The following is a 19577-nucleotide window of genomic DNA, read 5'->3' as shown; positions in this document are numbered from 1 at the left end:
GAATTCAAGCGAGTTCGCGGCTACTTGTTTGCGGCGCGCGGCGGTCCAGCGACCTCGTCCCCATCCCCCGCCTTCGATGAAATTAATATCACGGTATCGAGAATACTTCGCGAGAATATTTTGGGGTAAACTACCCCGAGCGGTTTTCGAGTTTGATCGATACTACGAACTTGGGCAATATCGTGAACTTCGCCCTTGGAATACCGATCTCCGCGCTCTTGTTTCGTTCGGGATCCCGTTTCTCAGATACACTCGCCGAAATTTCTATAAAGTCACTGTGTTTTGTAATGAATTCTTATAATTATACCATTACCAATGAAAAATTTGTATTTGGTAGCATTTCGGGATTACATAAAGAAAGCATACACGCCGATTTCAAAACATAAGTATAACATTTATTGATAAAAGAAAACAAAAATATAATTTTACACAGAACAGACTGCGAAATTTCTATAATGTCAGTTTCGTTTTATACGGATAAAGTTGAAATTAACAATTGTTTTTTTATTATATCTATTTTAATATTTAGTGTAACCTCCATTTTTTGAATTACATTAAAAATGCGATTGGGCATTGACGAAACTAACTTTTGTAGCGTTTCTGTTTTAACAGACGCCCATGCTTCAATCACCGCATCCCTTAGTTCGCTAATGGAGTTGTATTGTTTGCAGTTTTTATAAACTTGTCGCGCAATGATACCCCAAACATTTTCAATAGGATTTATGTCCGGAGAACAAGCAGGCCATGGCAAAACATTGATATTTCTTTCAAGAAGCCACTGCTTTGTGTGCTTCGACGCGTGCACTGCAGCATTATTATGCTGATAAATAAAATTGTCATCTTCAATATTTTCTGTAAAGGGTATTAGAACCATGTCTAACAAATCCGTATAATTTTCAGAATTCATTTTGTGTTTTATGAAACACACTGGAGTCCTTTTGTCAGCATTGAACGCAGCCCATATCATTAGGGAACCACCGCCAAAGTTACGACTCATTGTTACACTTTTCTCATTTCTCAGATCATGCCAATAATATTTACAGCCATCAGGCCCATCCAAATTAAATTTTTTCTCATCTGAAAAAATGACAGACTCCCACTCTTTCGTCCAGGACATGTGTGCCCGTGCGAAATCAAGACGGGCCTGTTTATGTGTTTCTTTAAGGCCTGGTTTACGTTGCATTTTTGTCCACACAAATTGCCCAGAATAATTTAAAAGTTGTTGCACACGTCTTCTTGTTACTGGGAGCTCCAATTCAGCTCGCAATTGTGCTGCATTTTTCGTTTCCTTAGCCGCAGACCTCATTAATAATGAATGTTGTCTCTTTGACAATTTTTTATTACCACCTTTAAAATGATTTTTTCCGTAATTTTCACGTAAATTGATATAATTATTAATCACAGTATATGACCGATTAATTTTCTTAGCAATTGCGCGATTAGAGCAGCCCATATTTTTATAAGCATCGATCGATGCTTTTTCTTCAATTGTTAGTACTTTTCCTCTCGGCATTGTACTACACGCGAATCAAATTATAAAAAACAGGATTTCTATGAGTTCTAATACTAATACTTTTAGAATGTTTGCAATTTCCCGTAGTTCTCTGCTCAGAATCCAGAGAAACACTAAGTGACTTTATAGAAACTTCGCACTTGTGTTCTGCACCACGCAGAAATAATTAAAAAAAAACGTAAATAGTAAACAATGCGGTCTTGAGTGCGCGGTCCTTCTATCCGAGTGTCAACAAAGCACAAGGCCAGATACGATAAAGCAACAGAAATTGTAATATTTTAAAAATATCTATGAAAATGACGATGACTTTATAGAAATTTCGGCGAGTGTACGTGGCGGCGGCTGAACAGTCGACATAGTGATCGCGGATTCACCTCGAAAAATTCTACCGTACCAAAAGAACACATAGAAATCTTCTTTTACATTATAATTCCACACGAAGTAATAAGACGACGCACAGTGGGCCAAAAGTGCCAAAACGTGGCCAAAATGCAGAAAATGAATTTCACGTTAGGGGTATGGCCCTTGCCGTATTGGATTCTCGGGTAATGACTGTATAAGAAGCCGATGGTAAAAAGGTCTTACTACCTATGCCTGCTAAATGGTGGGAGTACAAATATCCCATACAGTCGTCTCGCAGTTTTCGCGCAGTGAACTACGTTGTGGAAAAAAAAAGGTGTCAAGCTCACAATTTTACGGAAATTGAATTTTTTTTGTGCCTGTACGATGGATGCTGTTCCTGGAAGTAAATACTATACATAATAATAACATTGGATTTATATTAATTAATGTTTGGAATGTATGAAGTGAACGATAAAACTTAGTGCACAGATTTTACAAATGTATACTAAAAGCTGTATATTCCACAATATTCCACGGAGATTCTTGTCGAGTTTTGTAGTAGATACTATTATTTAACATTATTTTGAAAAAGTAGCTGCCCAAAACTGCCCCTTTCGTAATGCGATCCATTTTTGTGACGCAGAAGTAGATATGGTACTAGTTACAAGCATGTTTTCTCGAGAAATTTAGAAGTTATAATAAAATTTGTTAAATAAGTATTGTATGGTTCCACTTATAGAATTTTCTGATACAACAATTTTTTTTTAACAATAATTTTTATATTCGCCGCCCCGAAAAATATGGGAATACTAATTTTTAAGAAAGTCCAATAATTTTTTTTGGTTACGCATCCGCCATATTGAATCCGCCATTTTGTTTTTTGCAATTTTGACATCAGATTTATAATCAGCGACCCGGGAAACCTATGAGTATCAATTTTGAACTAAATTGAAGTACTCCTTCCTATTTTGGCCACGTTTTGGCGCTTTTGGCCCACTGTGCGACGTTACTATAGGTGATTTGGTTGTTCACAATTGAAAATGTTGTTCCCCTTGAAGGTTCCACTAAAAATTCTTCATCTTTTAAAAATAATCGCCGGTAGGTAATGCGTTAAGAGACGCAGGCTTATTTTGCAAGAGGGTGTCCAGAAAATTCTAAAAGAGGTCGCTGAACCTGGGCCATTCAGTATCCCGGCAGTATAGTGCATCTAGAGAAATCGAAATCGAAATCGAAATCGCGCCTGCTCGCTGGCTAAAACCGTTTCATCCGGCTGCGAAACGCAGAGCCTCGTCCTGACGAAACGAATCCGGCTCTCGGGCGGCTTGTTAATTTTGCAAAGTTATTTCCCGTGGCCGCGTAACCGCGGGGGAACGGGTAGAGGGGCGTTTGGGCGAGGAGTGCGCCCAGGACACTCCGGCAAAAACCGGGGCTTTATTAATCATTCTTCTCTCGCTGAAAAATTGAATTTTTAACGGCGCAATCCGGCCGCGTTCGCCGCGCAGCACCGCGCGCGCGTAAAACTTTCACGCGGCCCGCAACGAGAGAACGAACCCGCCGAATTCGCCGTTTCCGGTTTCGCCTAACTCGGCCACACGGGTCACGGGACTTTACTGTCCGCAGATGAGGGTGGGAGAGGGTGTAACGGTGTAACACGCGCCATCGCTCCGATTGCGGGCGCGGTTTGTTGTATGCTCGGCCACAAAAGGAAATTCCGTCTCTTGGCCCGCACTCTTGTTGATCCGCTTGTTTATTTATCGTGCGCGCCCGCTGGCCGAGTGGCTCTTTGGGGTGCAAATGAGGTGCTGAAACATAAGTGAGAATAGAAGATAAAGAAGATAAAAATCGCGCGTTACAGCGACGTGAATTAGCGGATCTTTGAAAGCGATACCCAGAATGGGACAAAGGGAATCGTACATTGGCTTATGCTACTAATTACACTGTGGATTTTATAGAGTCGTGTGAAACGTTATATTTATTTGTATTCGTATTTGTGTTCGTATATAAAATATTGAAATACAGCCAGGAACACTCGTATTTTATTATTGTTATTTTATTGCAATTCCTAACGCTTTGTCCGCCGGAAGCTTCCTAATCGGATTATCTAAAATTGCACCAGAAAGGAGCTTTGAAACGGTCTTTTCTACAATAATCCCAAACGGAATTAATAGGTTACGTTACTGGGAATGAGTTATTGGAGGTGTTGAGGGATCTATTAAAGAACGAATCAGCCATGAACCATCGCGCCACAAAATGACAATTATTATGCCTTAACACCCCCCACGATCGAAAGATTAATGAAGACGTCGCCGAGACCATTGTTTAGGCTAAGTATGTTTGCTCTCGGGGGCTTGTAGTGCCATAAGGATATCGAGAAACCATTAGCAAGGACATGTGTGTCTACACAGAGGGTGGTACCGTCGCCTAAGGGGTTAATCATCGGAAAAGGGTGCATCTGTTATCGAATAAGGAGAGACAGAGAGATTTCGCGAAGAAGTAATCGAGACGCTGATCAATCAAGGGACTATTCGACTGTGTCTGGGGCGTGTTTCGAACGAGGGATGCGATTATCTACTTGATAGAATTTCGCTGCTTGTGTATATGCGTCGAGGGTGGTTGTATCCGTACTACAGGGTGGGTTAAACGAATTCCGTCGAAGTTGCGAATTAAATAACAACTTTAACGAGCAACTGCCTGCTTTAATAGCCGGATAAGCTTTCACCTACCAACCCCCTCTCCCCCGCCCCCTTATCTCTTTGCCCTCTTTCCAGCCTTCGAAACGAAACAACTTTCAGTTTATATATTCGCCACGCGAGGATTCGCTTTTTCATCGACCGATACACATAAGCGCGCGTATCCGGACGCACGTTGCTGCTCCGCTTTGACGACGGCCGGGCTCCCACGTTGATCCAACCGTGTACGGCATAGCAATCGCAATCCGTTAATGAGTTTTTTTCGTTGTGTGGTTGCAGTGTGTCGTGGCATACAGCAGTTCGAGGAGAAGCCGCAGTACACCGAAGTGAATCCCGGACAGGACGCGAAGCTGATCTGCCGGGTACTCGGCAAGAGGGGCCAATGCATCTGGCAGAAGGATCAAAAGGTTCGTGGAAATTTAGAGTCAGCTCGATTCATTCTTTGTGGATCGGGTTCCGGGCTTGCTGATATTTCAAATATTTATAATATAAATGGTCAATAACATTTGTAAGTATCGAGCAATCTTAGGGTCACGCCACACTGGGAAAAAAATCGAAAATCACAAGATTCCAATACTTCGACCTTCATTTTCACGAAAGACCCACAAATCGACAAGACCCACAACTCGACAAGACCCACAACTCGACAAGTCGCACAACACGCTACGAAAAATCGAAAATCACAAGATTCTAATACGTCGACCGTCATTTTTATGAAAGACCCACAACTCGACAAGACCCACAAATCGACAAGTCGCATAACACGCTAGGAAAAATTGAACATCACAAAATTCCAATACTTCGACCTTCATTTTCACGAAAGACCCACAAATCGACAAGACCCACAATTCGACAAGTCGCGTAACACGCTAGGAACAATTGAACATCACAAGATTCCAATACTTCGACCGTCGTTTGTACGAAAGACCCACAACACACAGGAAAAAATCGAGTATCACAAAATTCAAATATATGAAACGTCATTTTTATGAATGACTACTTACCTAAAGTTACATGTCTAAATTGACCCACAAATTGAGAAGACCCACAACACAACAAATCCCACAATACATAAGAAAAATTGAATACCTTTATTAATACCGTCATTCTTACGAGGAAGTACCACCTAGGATTAAATGTCCCAGAAGACCCACATCTTGACAAGTCCCACAAGCCACAAGCAAAGATCTAATACCACAAAATTTAACTGTCACAGTTCGATCTTCATTATTATGAAAGATTACTTATTCAGAGTAACATGTCTAACAAGACCCACAACTTGTCAAGTCCCCCAACACACAGGAAAAAATCGAGTATCACAAAATTCAAATATATGAAACGTCATTTTTATGAATGACTACTTACCTAAAGTTACATGTCTAAATTGACCCACAAATTGAGAAGACCCACAACACAACAAATCCCACAATACATAAGAAAAATTGAATACCTTTATTAATACCGTCATTCTTACGAGGAAGTACCACCTATAGGATTAAATGTCCCAGAAGACCCACAACTTGACAAGTCCCACAAGCCACAAGCAAAGATCTAATACCACAAAATTTAACTGTCACAGTTTGATCTTCATTATTATGAAAGATTACTTATTCAGAGTAACATGTCTAACAAGAGCCACAACTTGTCAAGTCCCACAAAATACAGGAAAAAATCGAGTATCATAAAATTCAAATATATGAAACGCCATTTTTATGGATGGCTACTTACCTATAGTTACATATCTAAATTGACCCACATATTTAGAAGACCCACAACACAACAAATCCCACAATACATAAGAAAAATTGAATACCTTTATTAATACCGTCATCCTTACGAGGAAGTACCACCTAGGATTAAATGTCCCAGAAGACCCACAGCTTGACAAGTCCCACAAGCCACAAGCAAAGATCTAATACCACAAAATTTAACTGTCACAGTTCGATCTTCATTATTATGAAAGATTACTTATTCAGAGTAACATGTCTAACAAGACCCACAACTTGTCAAGTCGCACAAAATACAGGAAAAAATGTGACGCCAAAAAACGCTCCTCTCGTGTGCACTCGCGTGACGTTCGACGTTTTAATTTGGCGGGAAAAGAATTAGTCGAAATCATTTCCCGCGGAAGGAAAGTCGAAAGGGTGGTGAGCCGCGGTGTCGCTGGCCGTCTATCGCGATTCGGAGGGGTTCATTGTTGCCGGTGCGGTGAATCCACCCCGTCGACCAGAAAGGCGAGCAAGCAGGGAAGCAGGGAAGCAGAGAAGCCGAGAATCAAGAGGGTGGTTGGGCAACTTTTCTCCGTTGGCCGGTGCCAGTAAACTTCGGTTCGAGATAAGTTTCTCCGTGCCGAAAGTGGACGTAACGCGTCCGTCGACAATAAATACTGGTTCGTCGTGTGGCCGCGTGCTGCCCGAGAATCGAATGGTCGAACTTAAGTGAAATACTGGCGACGTTCCGTGTCGCGTGTTCTCCGTCGCCTGTCCATTAACTCGGACAACGACGCCGTTCCCGAGGAATACGATCGGGGGGGGGGGCCAATAAAACGAGCAAATAATTCAGCCGGAAGAATAGCGCGCGGAACGGGCAAAAGTGAATCGGGATTGATGGAAATCCGGCTGGGGAAAGCGGGCGGGGGAAGGGAGAGCACGCCGAGGCTCAGGCGAAGGAAAAGCTGAAATCGATCGATGACAACAATGAGCGAACAAAAAAAAACGAGCGAGAGAGAGGGATGGGATAGTGGGAGGAGAGAGGAACAAAAAAATCGCCGAGGGGATAGAGAATGGATACGGAAATACGCGCGAACGGATCCCGGCGTAGATTATCGGCCGGAGTGGCAGTATATCATGCGCACGCACGGATATTACCTTTTAAATTAACAAATCCGCGAGATAGGAACACCGGGGCTCGATAAACCGCGCTACGCCCATATTGGCGGTCGTGTAAATCCATTGTGAACGCGGGATCAACGCCGGCCGAAGCACCGCCACAAAATTGAAAGTCAAAACGGAAATGTTATTTTCATTATGCCGTGAATCGCCGCCGCCGTTACGCCCGCTGACGACGGGGATAAAAATTCTATGGCGTCCACGGTTTCACCGCGATACAACCCCTGTGGAATAGGCTACCCGGAGAAATAAATATGCAAAGAGTCCGCGCAATGAAACCGGCTCTTCGCAACTGAATTGGTTCGTATTTTTTCCAGATTCTCTTCACGGTGAACCTGGCGAACACTAAGAACCATATACATTCATAAGAATAAGATTGAATTTATTGGGTGTACAGATTAATTCCTGACCCTTAGTTAGTGAAACTTTGTTTCAAATTCTTTCTTACTGCTGGGTGTAAAAATGAGTTCTTTCTAATTAATCGTATAGATTCAATTTAGATATTTAAAATAACTAGGGGTGTGCGAGAACCCGAAATATCGGGAACCCGATGGTCGGGGCGAGTCGGGAAGAGGTCGAGTCAGATCGGGTCGGGTTCCCGAAAATTTCGAGGTTCCCGAAAGAATCGAGTTTCCCGAAAATTTCGATTTCCCTGTAGGGAATCCCGACACTTTCGAGAATCTCGAAATGTTCGAGTACCCGTCCCCAAACCCGAGAAAATTTCGTGTTCCCGACCCGTCCCGATTTTTCGAGTTCTCGCACACCCCTAAAAATAACCCTTATACGCTCCCCAGAAATATCGTGTAATGTTAAACTGCAATAATTAGACTGCGGGTTTTATGCATTTACGACAAAACTGAGTAGGTGTAATTTAATAAATTTCTATTTCACTCTAGTTTGTTGCAATTCAGGTAGAAAATTTTTATTTTGTATAAAGATCTGGAAAATAAAATACAAAAGATGTGTGCTGAAACCACAAAGTGCAAGATCGTTGAATAAAAAATGTTGGTTATTGACGTAAGGGTTAGAGGGTGGCTCGCGTCGCGACGTCTTCGCCGGAGGAAACGCTAAGGGGGTCTTGCAAAGAAAAGCCGCGATGGCGGAAGGAAGTCGATGGCGGGTCGGAAGTCGGTGAACGGCGCGAGGACGACGTCGCTGCGTTGGCGGAACACCGGGGAAAAACCGGGCCGGAAACGAGCCCGAACGGCGCGTTTAGCTCGGCAATTGCCGTAATACAATCGTCCCGTCTTAAATCTACCGTCGCGGATGCGATTTCCCCGGGGTTTTTTCGTCGCGGGCCGCGCACGCTTCTTCGAACGCTATAACGCGTCTGTTTGTTCCGGAGGGCGACGCGGAAACGACGCGACGCGACGCTGCGCGACACAACGCCCCCGGAAAAAGACGAACGGTAAACGGAGCGCGGAGGGGGCTGCTGGAAAAGCAAGAACCGAGAGATTAAGAGTAGTTACGGGCCTACCGAATTTCAGAGCACGCGGCCAAGTATTTTCCTCGTGACCCGGCCCAGAGGAGCCGACGGAGAGTGTAATTTGCCGGCGCGAACGCCAGAAAAATTGCGACTGTTGACCCGGCCAACAATGCGGCGAGAAAAACCAGCTACCCTTTCTCTTTCTCTGTGTGCGCGACTACGACGGATTTGCGTTTTAATGCGCGCGGGCCTCTTCCTGCTTCCGGTCCTAACCCTTCCCTGTCTACGAGACCTCGAGGGATGATTGGTCTGTATCCCCGATAAACACTGCTAATTGTTGCCTCCGTTGATCTGCAATTTTTGTAAAATGCGAGACACACTTTAGAAAAATTGTATTATTTGTGGGTTGGAATACGCTGTTTTCTTTACTAGACGCCATTTTTATCACTCTGAAGATTCATTATGCACAATGTAGTAAATGCATAGAAATTATTCTCGAGGATAGAATACATTTTGGTTGATTATAAATGACCAAAAAATTCACGAAGAAAGAGCTACGAATTAAAAAGTAGCTAATCAATGACAGTAAAAAAAGTAGCTAAAAGTAGCTAATCTGTGACAATATTTTTCATTAAATATGGGGGCTGCTGCCAAAAAAATGTTTTCAAATGCGACATGCTACGAAAGAACTCAAATATTTGAATGTGTCGAGTAGATTATTCTGCAATGAATTTAGTGGCCACGTGTTCAAAAAGAAATCGCGATAAAATGTTGTAGTACAGCATTACCGAGGAAAAGAATCTAATTTCGCCAGTTACGGTGTCTACCATGGGACGCCTTCAATTATGGGAAATCCAGACCAATTGTTCCGGCAAATTTCCCCGAAACGACGGAGGCTGCGTTAGACCCGAGCTATAGCAATCTCCGCTATAGCGATCCTCGTCATCTAGCAGACTGCATCCAAGTCGACGGATCCGAATCTCTTTGTGATAGCGGTGTTTACCACCCCCGCGGTATCATGGGCCGCGCGCGTAGCCAAACATTAAAGGCCGCGGAATCGCGAGGGCTGCGTCTTTGTCGTTGAAGATGGTAGCCAGCCGAGCCCCGATTGTTGCGCCATCCTTTCATCATCCGCGCACCGAGCCTCCGGCCCGTGAAGAACTTAATTACACGGGGAGAAGACTACGCGAAGGAAGCCAGGCTCAGAAAAGAAAGTAGGATGCCACGGGGTGGTGGGAGGGGAAAGAAAAGGGGACGAGGAGGCCTGCAAGGCAGTTGCGCGCGCGGCGGAATCAAGTTTTCCTCGGGATTAACGATAACGACGATAATGAAACCGACTGTCGGCGACGGACGATTATTGTCCGACGTCGGATATCCTCGAATCGCGCCCCTTTCTTCGCAACCGGTTCGCCGATTGTTCCTTCTGCGGCCATTGATCGCGCACCCTTAAGGGGGTATTCTGATTTTCGATGCTGTTTTCGATCGAATTTTTCGGATTTTTGTCTGCAACACTGTTGAACCTTTGGCGCTGGAATTTTTCGCACATCTTCATCGGTGTTTTAAGAACACTTGTGATTTTTTTTAAGTAATAATAATCAGGATTACGTGAGTTATATATTTTTCACAGAGCATCTGCTGAATTTTACGATTGCCCCACAACCTTCAGCACATATAGGAATTTTTTTCAGAAAAACTTGTGAACATTTTGCATTTGAATTTTGCGCAAATGCTTAATGGTATTCGGAGAATATGCATGATTCTTTTTAAGTAAAAATAGTGGAAATTACGTGTGGTATAATAACAATTTAAGAATTTTTTTCTTAAGAATTTTTATAGTAAAATTTAAAAAATTTTTTTCAGAAAAACTAGTGAACATTTTGCATTTGAATTTTGCACACATGTTTAATGGAATTTGAAGAATATGCATGATTTTTTTTAGTAAAAATAATGGAAATTATTGGTGGTATAATAACAATTTTCTTCGTCGTAGAAATACAGTTATAAATGGTAACTTTTCTTCAAAGTTATAACGGTAGTAGGAATTTTTTCAGGAAAATTGTACGCCGTATGTTTTTGAAAATTTTAGTGTACGCTCCTGCACATCTTACAAAATAGAAAACATTTTTTAACCAACATTAACCATCCCCATGACATTTAACCCGATTTTCAAACGCAAGTTTCAAGGCCCTAAGTTTACAGCACCCTGCAACGTACTTCCGCAACGCGTAGGAGAAAAATCGATTGCATCTCTGTCCATGCTTCGAATTTCGCGTTGAAACTTTATAGGTATGTTTCCAAGGTTCCGTATCACTGGTCCACGAAGAAGAAATTCGATTTTTTCAGCCGGTTCATGAGTCGCGGAAGAAAGAAAATGATCGACACGGAGGGGTTTCTTTTTAGCGTCGTTGTTTCACGCAGGCGGTCGGTGCGTCCCAGTTATGAAATCGCATTTGGTCAACCGTGCGCGGCGGTAATGCCGTTGGAAACGACGCTGGCCGCGGTCACCGGGTCCACGAGCGGTCACAAAGGCCGCCCTAGAGTCTGTCCCGGGGCTATTACACCGTTCGTTAAGCTTAACACCGTTGTGTACCGTTCCACGTCTTTCTGACGGCCGGGAAAGTTCGCGTGCCGGGCAACCGCCGGTCAATCAGGACACTTCCTCCTCTTCGTTTCGTTTCGTCTCGTCTCGTCTCGTTTCCTTCTCGTTTCTTTCGTTTCTTTGGTTTCTTTGAATCCGGCGTACACGGCCCCGAGCGGTCTGCCGCTCCGAGTTTCTGCTGTTTCGTGCCTGCCTTCCGGGCTCCTCGCTTCGATCAAACGCTGCACGAACGAGGCCCCGGTTAGTTCCACGGCGAAACAACTTATGCCGCGTGCTTTGCACTCGACCGGCATTACGGTTTGATCGTTTATAGGGCACGTTTCCTCAGACGTGCGAAGAAGTTGCTCTACTGGACTTAATTAAAGGAAGATTGACCACTCTGACCTGCCTTTGATGTTGCTCGGACAGCGTCCCTGTGTCGGTGCCGTGTGAAGCGTTCCAATTTTGGCAGAAATCCTTTTTCCTATTTAACCTTCTGTATTGAACACAAAAGCAATTTTTTTCCACCCTTGGACTGCGTGTTGCAAATTTGGGGAGAAATAGTCTGCACTTATGAATTTTTGATCTCGACAACCACTCACCCGATCAGGCTGATTCTTTTTTTATTTTGAACACAAAGGCTGGGGGGTCTATTGTGAGAATTTTGAACGGAATTTTTACACCCGAAATAAAAATTTATAAGCCGCAGACGATTTTCGTGAGAATATGTAAAAATTGATTTTCCCTTAAAACTTCAAAGATCTGTATTGTATAGACAAATTCAGAAAATGATGACTTAAACTACCCCTAATTCTGTATGTTTCACATCATACTCCATTTTGAACAAAATCCTTGGCGCGGGTGTTCTATAAATAACAAATTCACTAATATTTCAGCAGAAAGGTATACTACTCAATTTCAAACTACCACGTACATACATTAAATACATTTATAATTTGCAACACTACAAATCGAATTTCTCTGCGAAACATAACATTCTTGTCTTAAACCTTTCCTTGTGAATTAAAAAAAAATCAACTCGAAAAATTCTCAGATATAATCTAATGTTCCTTACTGTCCTAAGCCTTCACAGAACTAACATAGTTCAAACATTTCTATTGCGTGAACGAATTCGAAACCAGCAAAACGATGACCACCCCTAATTTCGCATGCACTACATTCTATTCCGTTTCGACCAAAATTCCCGACATCGTCGTCAAAAAGGTGATCGATTTGCAGTGACCTGCGCCACATGCAAGCAGCACATCGCAGTATCCACACAAATAGCTTCGGTGACGGTTTGAGCTGAAATTTTTCGAAAAATGCGACCCGTGTCGTTTCGCGTTATGATCACAGGAGCATCCAGCGCTCTCATCTGGCGAACGTGGCGTGCATATCCGCTGGAGAAGAGCTGTTGGAAATACACAAATTTCAGTTCAGACTTCTTTGATGTTGCTGCTTTTATGGCTCCCCATCTCCGCGATGACCTCTGCCATCCCACAAATACTTCACAAGAAAATTGTCCAGCATACTCCATAAAAGGCAATCGAGACCACGACGAATTTCACAATTGGTCCAAGACATAAGCAGCAACACTTCACGACCAATTCTATTTAAATAACTAATTTCCGCAGATACTAAATAAGTAAATACGTCCGATTCGCTGATAGGTGACAGTCAACGTGTTAATAAACGCTCAAAGCGGAGAACAGAGAAGTTGCTATACCACCGGACTCCGTAAGCGAGACGTCGAGAGTCATCAAGAGAGAGAGCTCCCGTAACGGCCACAGTGGTCTAATCGATGAATTAGGAGGAAAAAAGTTCAAAATTAAAGGTAAAGAAAAACACGTATCAGTGAATTTTTTATGTACTATACATCCCACAGAGACGCAAAGTAACCTCTGGCATTAGTCTCATTAACAATGAAACGAATGACGAACGCAAATATCGCGTCGCAACGCATAATTTTTTTAGGTTACTCGATCGCTTGTCGCGAAATAGTGTATGTGAAAACGTGTGTTCTGATTACCTGGCATTATAAATACTTTTATATTCATAATAATATGAATTCCACAGTTGGAGGTAAATATAAAACTACAAATTTATTTCAATTTAGTGACTCCTATTATTATTTCTACTTCGGGACATCTTGATATGGTCCTCGTTTCTTTTGTAAGCTATTCCACGTTTTGTGGAGTGCAGAACCCAAGTTACTAAATGTTACTAATTCAAACTATGTTTAAGCAAGAGTAACACTCCTGTACTCGATATAAATTCAATAGCGTTTCGCCTATAGTTGCCATTTTATGAGAAATTATTTTTTTAAACAGAGTGCGTGATATAACTCGGCGGAACATGGTTATTCACCTGAAGGAATTAGGCCTTATGCAATCGACTATGACCAAGAATCGCCATATGCTCATAAATTATTTAGAGAATGAGCTAGAAAGTGCAGGAGGTCAAAATTTTTCAAGTGGAACGGGTGCCCGCGGGCACAGCCGCGGGCAAGTAGAATACTGAATTATCATCAGAGGAATGCTAAATTGAAAAATAATCATCTGTCCCAGTAAGTTATAAATTTTTTAATCATAAATTGCATCACCGTATCTCGAAAACTATTAATCGCATCGTCTTCGTTGTGGTCTGATTCAATTTAAGAATGAAAAAATATTTAAATAATGGTATTGTGCTCAACAGACAAAATGATTTTAGTATTTTTTCCTCCTAATTCGTCGATTGGGACCACTGTGGGCAGTAGCGAATCAGTGACGACCGAGATGATCGTTCGCGGAACGTGACCCGGTGCACAGAACGGACGAGCGGATTTTCTTTTCAGGGGTGGGATTCGTTTTTCGCGAAACTTGTACCGGCAGCTCGCGGAACCGGTTGAATGCTCGCGATAACAAAACTGCTGGCTTCCCGCGGGCTTTAACCAGCCAATTGTACGTAAATGAGCGGCGCCCCACCGGTCTGAGACGTTTCGCAAAAAAATGTCGGCCAGCCTGAAAGACTTCCGGCTCCGCGATTTAATTAAAAAATTTTTTCAAACGGGATAGCCGGCTCGTCGTCCGTGAATGCCCGGCATTACCGTGCTACTTTCCTTAACCGTCCTCGGTGACATTCACTTCGCCGATTTATGCGAACGAACCTGCGCGAAACGGTGGCAACGTGGACGCGTGAAACACGACCGGGATTTGCGCGAAAAATTTCGATTCGCTCGTGGATGATCTTGATGAGCACCGATGAAGATCACCGGCAATCGAAATTAAAGAACCGGTGGATTTTTAAACTTTCGCAAGATTGTGCAAAAAAATCGGATGGTAGTCTACCTGAGCCATTTTACAGGGTAAAGTTTCTATTTTTAGTTGCTCGAAGTGTTTTAACTCGTTGATTGCCGTGTCACCCATAAATTGGAGTTGCTTGTACAAATTTAACAATTAATCACTACGCTAATATGGTACCACATTTGGTTAATATCTGGAAAATCCAAGGTTGAAAGACTGCTGTCGTACGTGGTAGCTTTTGAATAGTTATTTTATTAAATAAATTACTTCGGTTTTATGGAATTTTTTAGATTGTTGCTTTGACAGTCAAAGTGTTAAAGAAATATCTGTGTGAGACGAGAAGCTGGGACGTGAAGATGGTCTCTTTGTTTGAACATTTTATAGATTCAGAGTCCACGGAGAATTTTTTCCGCGACTCCAAGTGCTATGGATTTGAGGATTGAAGTCTCTTCTTTACAACGACACCATAAAATTTGATGTACGATTTTTTGTAGCCGTTTTATTGCGCGTCGAATGAAAGCCGTGCAGCCGACAATAGAAGGCGCGGATCTGACTGGATTGTTCCGAGCTTAGCGAAGCCGTGCAGTTCGATTTTAATGAAATGTATATGAGAGATGGTTCTCGGAGAAATATTCGACTATGTGTTTTATTCATCGGGTCACGATCGCGTTGGAGGGATGAAAACAGGATTTGAATTTTATAGTTTCGAATCGAGTATCCAGCCGGTGTAAAAAATTGAATTCCTCTCGATTGTTTACATGATCCAATTGTCGACTTCGTGCGGTGCGATATAAATAAAAAAATGTCTTCGTGCCCCTTCTATTTTCCAAGATATTTCCAAATATAAACAGGCTTCAAATTTTATAGTAAGAAATTGAATTCTATTTTAATGTTTACATGATGTAATTGTCGAGTTCGTACCATGCGATGAAAACAAAAAAATATGTTCGTGCCCCTTCTATTTGCCAAGATATTAAAAAATATAGATTCAACCTCGATTTTGAACTGTTTTCTCTGGTTTAAATATATGATTCGAGCAAACGATATTTTTATCCAGTTTTCTGCACGAACGTCCCCAAAAACCGATCACCGTCTCCTATTGGTAGCAACCGAGTATCCACATTGTGAAACTTTTATTGGAATCGAATATACGAGCGTCTACATAATGGAAACCGTTTCCCACCGCCGTGCCACCCGTAAGACAATGGATATTATCGGCGGTCGATCCGCGAGAACGCGGCGTGTTTTAAATGTTAATAACACCGTTGCCTAATTGCGTGGGTTCACAGTGCCGTCAGCAAGTCCGCGGACCGTATGAAAATTAGATTAATCCGCATAAACGGTGCTCCATTATATTTAATCTGTATGCGCATATTGTACGAGAACCGTATTACCAGATCTATAAATTAACCGGTGCTCGGTCAATCGAGGTTACAATTTTCACAAAATTGCTAATAACCATCGTGTCCGATCGCGTCAAACTCGCGCCAAACTCGCGTCAAACATGATGCAACGAAAATCACATATTCGGCGATTCCTGGATGATACTCGGCTGTCAATGACCCTGTCAAAACCTCCCTCTACGACCTTATTTTTATCGTCGCCCTCTGCATAATTTTTTTACTGTTTTAAAAAATCTAAAACAAAGTCTGGAATACGTGCTTCAAAAAAATTTTCAGAAATTCACAAGTGAAATTTCGCTCCGGACATAAACGACCCAAGTTGCAGACGGAGTGCTACGGAGTAATACGTAATCGCTGGAACGTCAAATGTTTCGAGCATAAATGTGCCCATAATTATGAAAGTGGTCTAAGTCATATATTTCTTGTTTCAAGATATTTAATGAATTGCATTTGAATAAATTAAAAGATATTTTTACATTATGCGACATTTTAATTTATAATTTTATTAGTCTTGATTAATGGAAATTTATTATGAATATGAAATTTTGTGTGAATTTCATACGAAAATGTTGTTTTTAAAGTTTGAACTGACTTGGACCATTTTCAAAATTAACTGACTGTCCTATAAATGACTTAAAGCAATAAAGAACTATGAGTTTTATTTGAAACAATAACTTTAATGAAATAATTCATGAACATTTATTAATTATTTTTAAAAAGTAATCCATTTTTATCATTTCGAGTTTTGAAGGTTCTTAAAATGTTCCTGAAAAAATGGAGGGATGTATGGTAGTAAACACATAATGTCTTTATGTTTTTCTTCCGTTACTGATCTAGTGGTGGTGTATAATGGAAGTAATTTAATATTTCCGTATATTTTGAATTCCATACAATGTTGAAATTACAACCACTATCTAATGGTTCATTTTTTACGATATCGTAAGAATTACATTGAATAAATTTAGTTTAAAATAATGTGGTGTGAAATAACTGATAAACTCATATTTTTTTAAATTTTCACTTAGACCACTTTCATAATTATGGACACAAATGGGAAGAAATAAACGTTGTAAAGAAAGAAATTCTCGAGAGTGAATTTTCATACATATTTAGTAGATTCCGTTCGAAATCTTCATCGCGAGTCTGACCCGATACAGTGCAAGGGGTTAAAAAGGTCTATCCCCTAAATAGCGTCACAGTCAATTCACTTACTATAACCCAGCAAATATTTTTCTCCACGAGTCTACATACCTGAACAAGACCGAAAGCATTGTTCCCCGTGCCCCACACTGCGCCGTGAGTTTTCTTGGCGCTCCCTCCCTAGCGTCTCGCTAAGGGGATGGAAACTTCTCTCTCTCTCTCTCTCTCTCTCTCTCTGCAGTTCATTGTAAAGTTCTTTCGTCCCTGTAAATTGAAATCGTTACAGCGCCTCGAATGAAAAAACTCGCCGGTCCGCGATGAAAAGCTTGGGCGTCGCGCGTTCCCGTAGAGCTAAGGTCCGCCCGAAAAAAGAAAAGAAGTCCTCCCTAAGAGCGAACGAGACGCTAAACAGGCTGGCGTCCCGAGGATCGACGGGCTCCCCAGACACGCGGAATCTTTTGACCAAGGGGAACTTTAATGCAATCTCTTCTTGCACGCGCGTTTTCAACGCCTCCCGCCTCCGTAAACGAGCGCGCGGGACACGCGCTACGCTACTGAGGAACGGCCGAACAATTGACGCGCAATTCGCCAGGCAGAGAGGGAGAGTGGGTTCTCTCGCAGTTTAAGGGAAACAAAAGAAATTTACGGAAAGTCGAATCCCCGGGAAAATGGAAGAATCGTCGGGGCTTTGTAGGGACCACCTGCCGACGACGACGACGACGACGACGACGACGACGTTCGCACACGAGAGCGTCTTTTCTTGAATCGAATGAATCCCTTTGACGGCTCGGAACGCGCGACTCCGCTCCCGACGTTCCTCGCACTCAGTCGCATTAATTAAGAGAGTAAAGGCGACGTAATGAACTGCGATATAAAATATTATTGGACACCGGCGACAAAAGGGAAACAAGTGATACCGCCCGTGCATTAGGTCACTCGCCAAAATGAAGCTGAAGACGATTGAACGTTCTCTGTTGACGGAGAACGAGACAAATTTTGTCGGTCTGAAGACCTGTTCGCCGTGCTAATACTTGCTTAATCTTTAGATGGAGGAGTGGTGTATTCTTGTTAATCGAGACTGAATGTATTATAATCCTCGACAGGATTAGAATATGTACGCTTTTTAGGACCATACGTTCGGCGTTAAGCCAGTTACAACGAAGCTGAAGACAGTTGAACATTTTCCGATCACTGAGATCGACTCAAAGTTTGTCTATTTAAAGATCTGTTCAGTCTGCTAACGATATTAACACTAGGTTTGCGGAGCATTAAAAGTGAGTACTTTACATTACTTTATAAAAATAAGAAGAATGTGTTTATCCAAGTTTTCAGTCATTTTTTAAATAATATATACCTAAGGAAATAAGTTTGTTGAGTAATTCCACGTAGATGGATCTTCACAATCTCAATAATCCTAAATTAAAAATATTAGAACCCGTCATTTTGACGGGTCCCGTAAACCTAGTGTTACCCTTGGCACTCGAATGGCGATTATAAGACGCCACTAAAAATTGCTACCATCATTTTATATAACATGAAAAAAAATATATAGAAGGGAAATATTCTAGGTCGGAAGAAATGTTTCGTTTTGGAGTTAAAATAGCTTCGAGTGCAAGGGGTAAAAAGCCTAACAGAAGCAGCTCGATATCAAGAAGCGTCCTCTTCTCATTTGAAACCAATTGTCATCCCATATCTTATGGGGGTGGTTGCACGATCCCATAGCCCCATCCGTCCTCGGAGGATTAAATTTCGTCCACTCTCATTTTTGTTACGAATTCATGAAATCTGCAGTCTAGTTACGTTTGCACAAATATTGCAGTCTAGCAACATCGAAATCCTAGTCCACGCCGCTCAGTATCGGAACACATCCTCTCTCAACAAAACCAACAGACACCTTCCATCTTACGGAGTGATTGCGCTAATAGCGAAGACTCGCTTGGCAGAAAACCCGGTGCAGGTGGAATACAGATTTCCTGTAATCCGGATGCGATAAGCGGGGATTACTCGTCGAGTTAATATTCAAATTAATGTTCGAAAATCTATCGGGTCGGAGATTGGACGGGCCGGTCGAATCGCGGGGCGGGATCGATGTGGTATGAATCGATTTCGATGGGCGCGAGTGCTAAACGCGTCGCACACGAGCAGCCCGATGAAAACCTGCCGGGTAAACCCTCGGAGGGTGTGGGTGGCGGCAAGAGCACGTGCAGGGGCGGCGGTCTAATATAGTGGAAAACGGTTATGAAAACGTATTTATATACCCCGGGATATTCTTGAAACAGGCCCGGCGAAGGTGGTGCGTATCTGCCGGCCGCG

At 42.3% G+C, this 19577-nt stretch overlaps 1 protein-coding gene across 1 annotated transcript in view; it reads left to right on the top strand.

Moving 5' to 3' along the window:
- The window catches only part of LOC143362430 (kin of IRRE-like protein 3), a 317490-nt gene that overhangs the window by 226968 nt on the left and 70945 nt on the right, over positions 1 to 19577 (top strand). The window contains exon 2 of the mRNA XM_076802599.1: positions 4825 to 4952. Coding sequence (XP_076658714.1) covers positions 4825 to 4952 — 128 coding nt within the window. The remainder of the gene's footprint in view (positions 1 to 4824; positions 4953 to 19577) is intronic.

This window comes from Halictus rubicundus, chromosome 17 (genome assembly GCF_050948215.1).
Source record: "Halictus rubicundus isolate RS-2024b chromosome 17, iyHalRubi1_principal, whole genome shotgun sequence".
NCBI lineage: Eukaryota > Metazoa > Arthropoda > Insecta > Hymenoptera > Halictidae > Halictus > Halictus rubicundus.
This window is presented reverse-complemented; position numbering and strand designations above follow the sequence as displayed.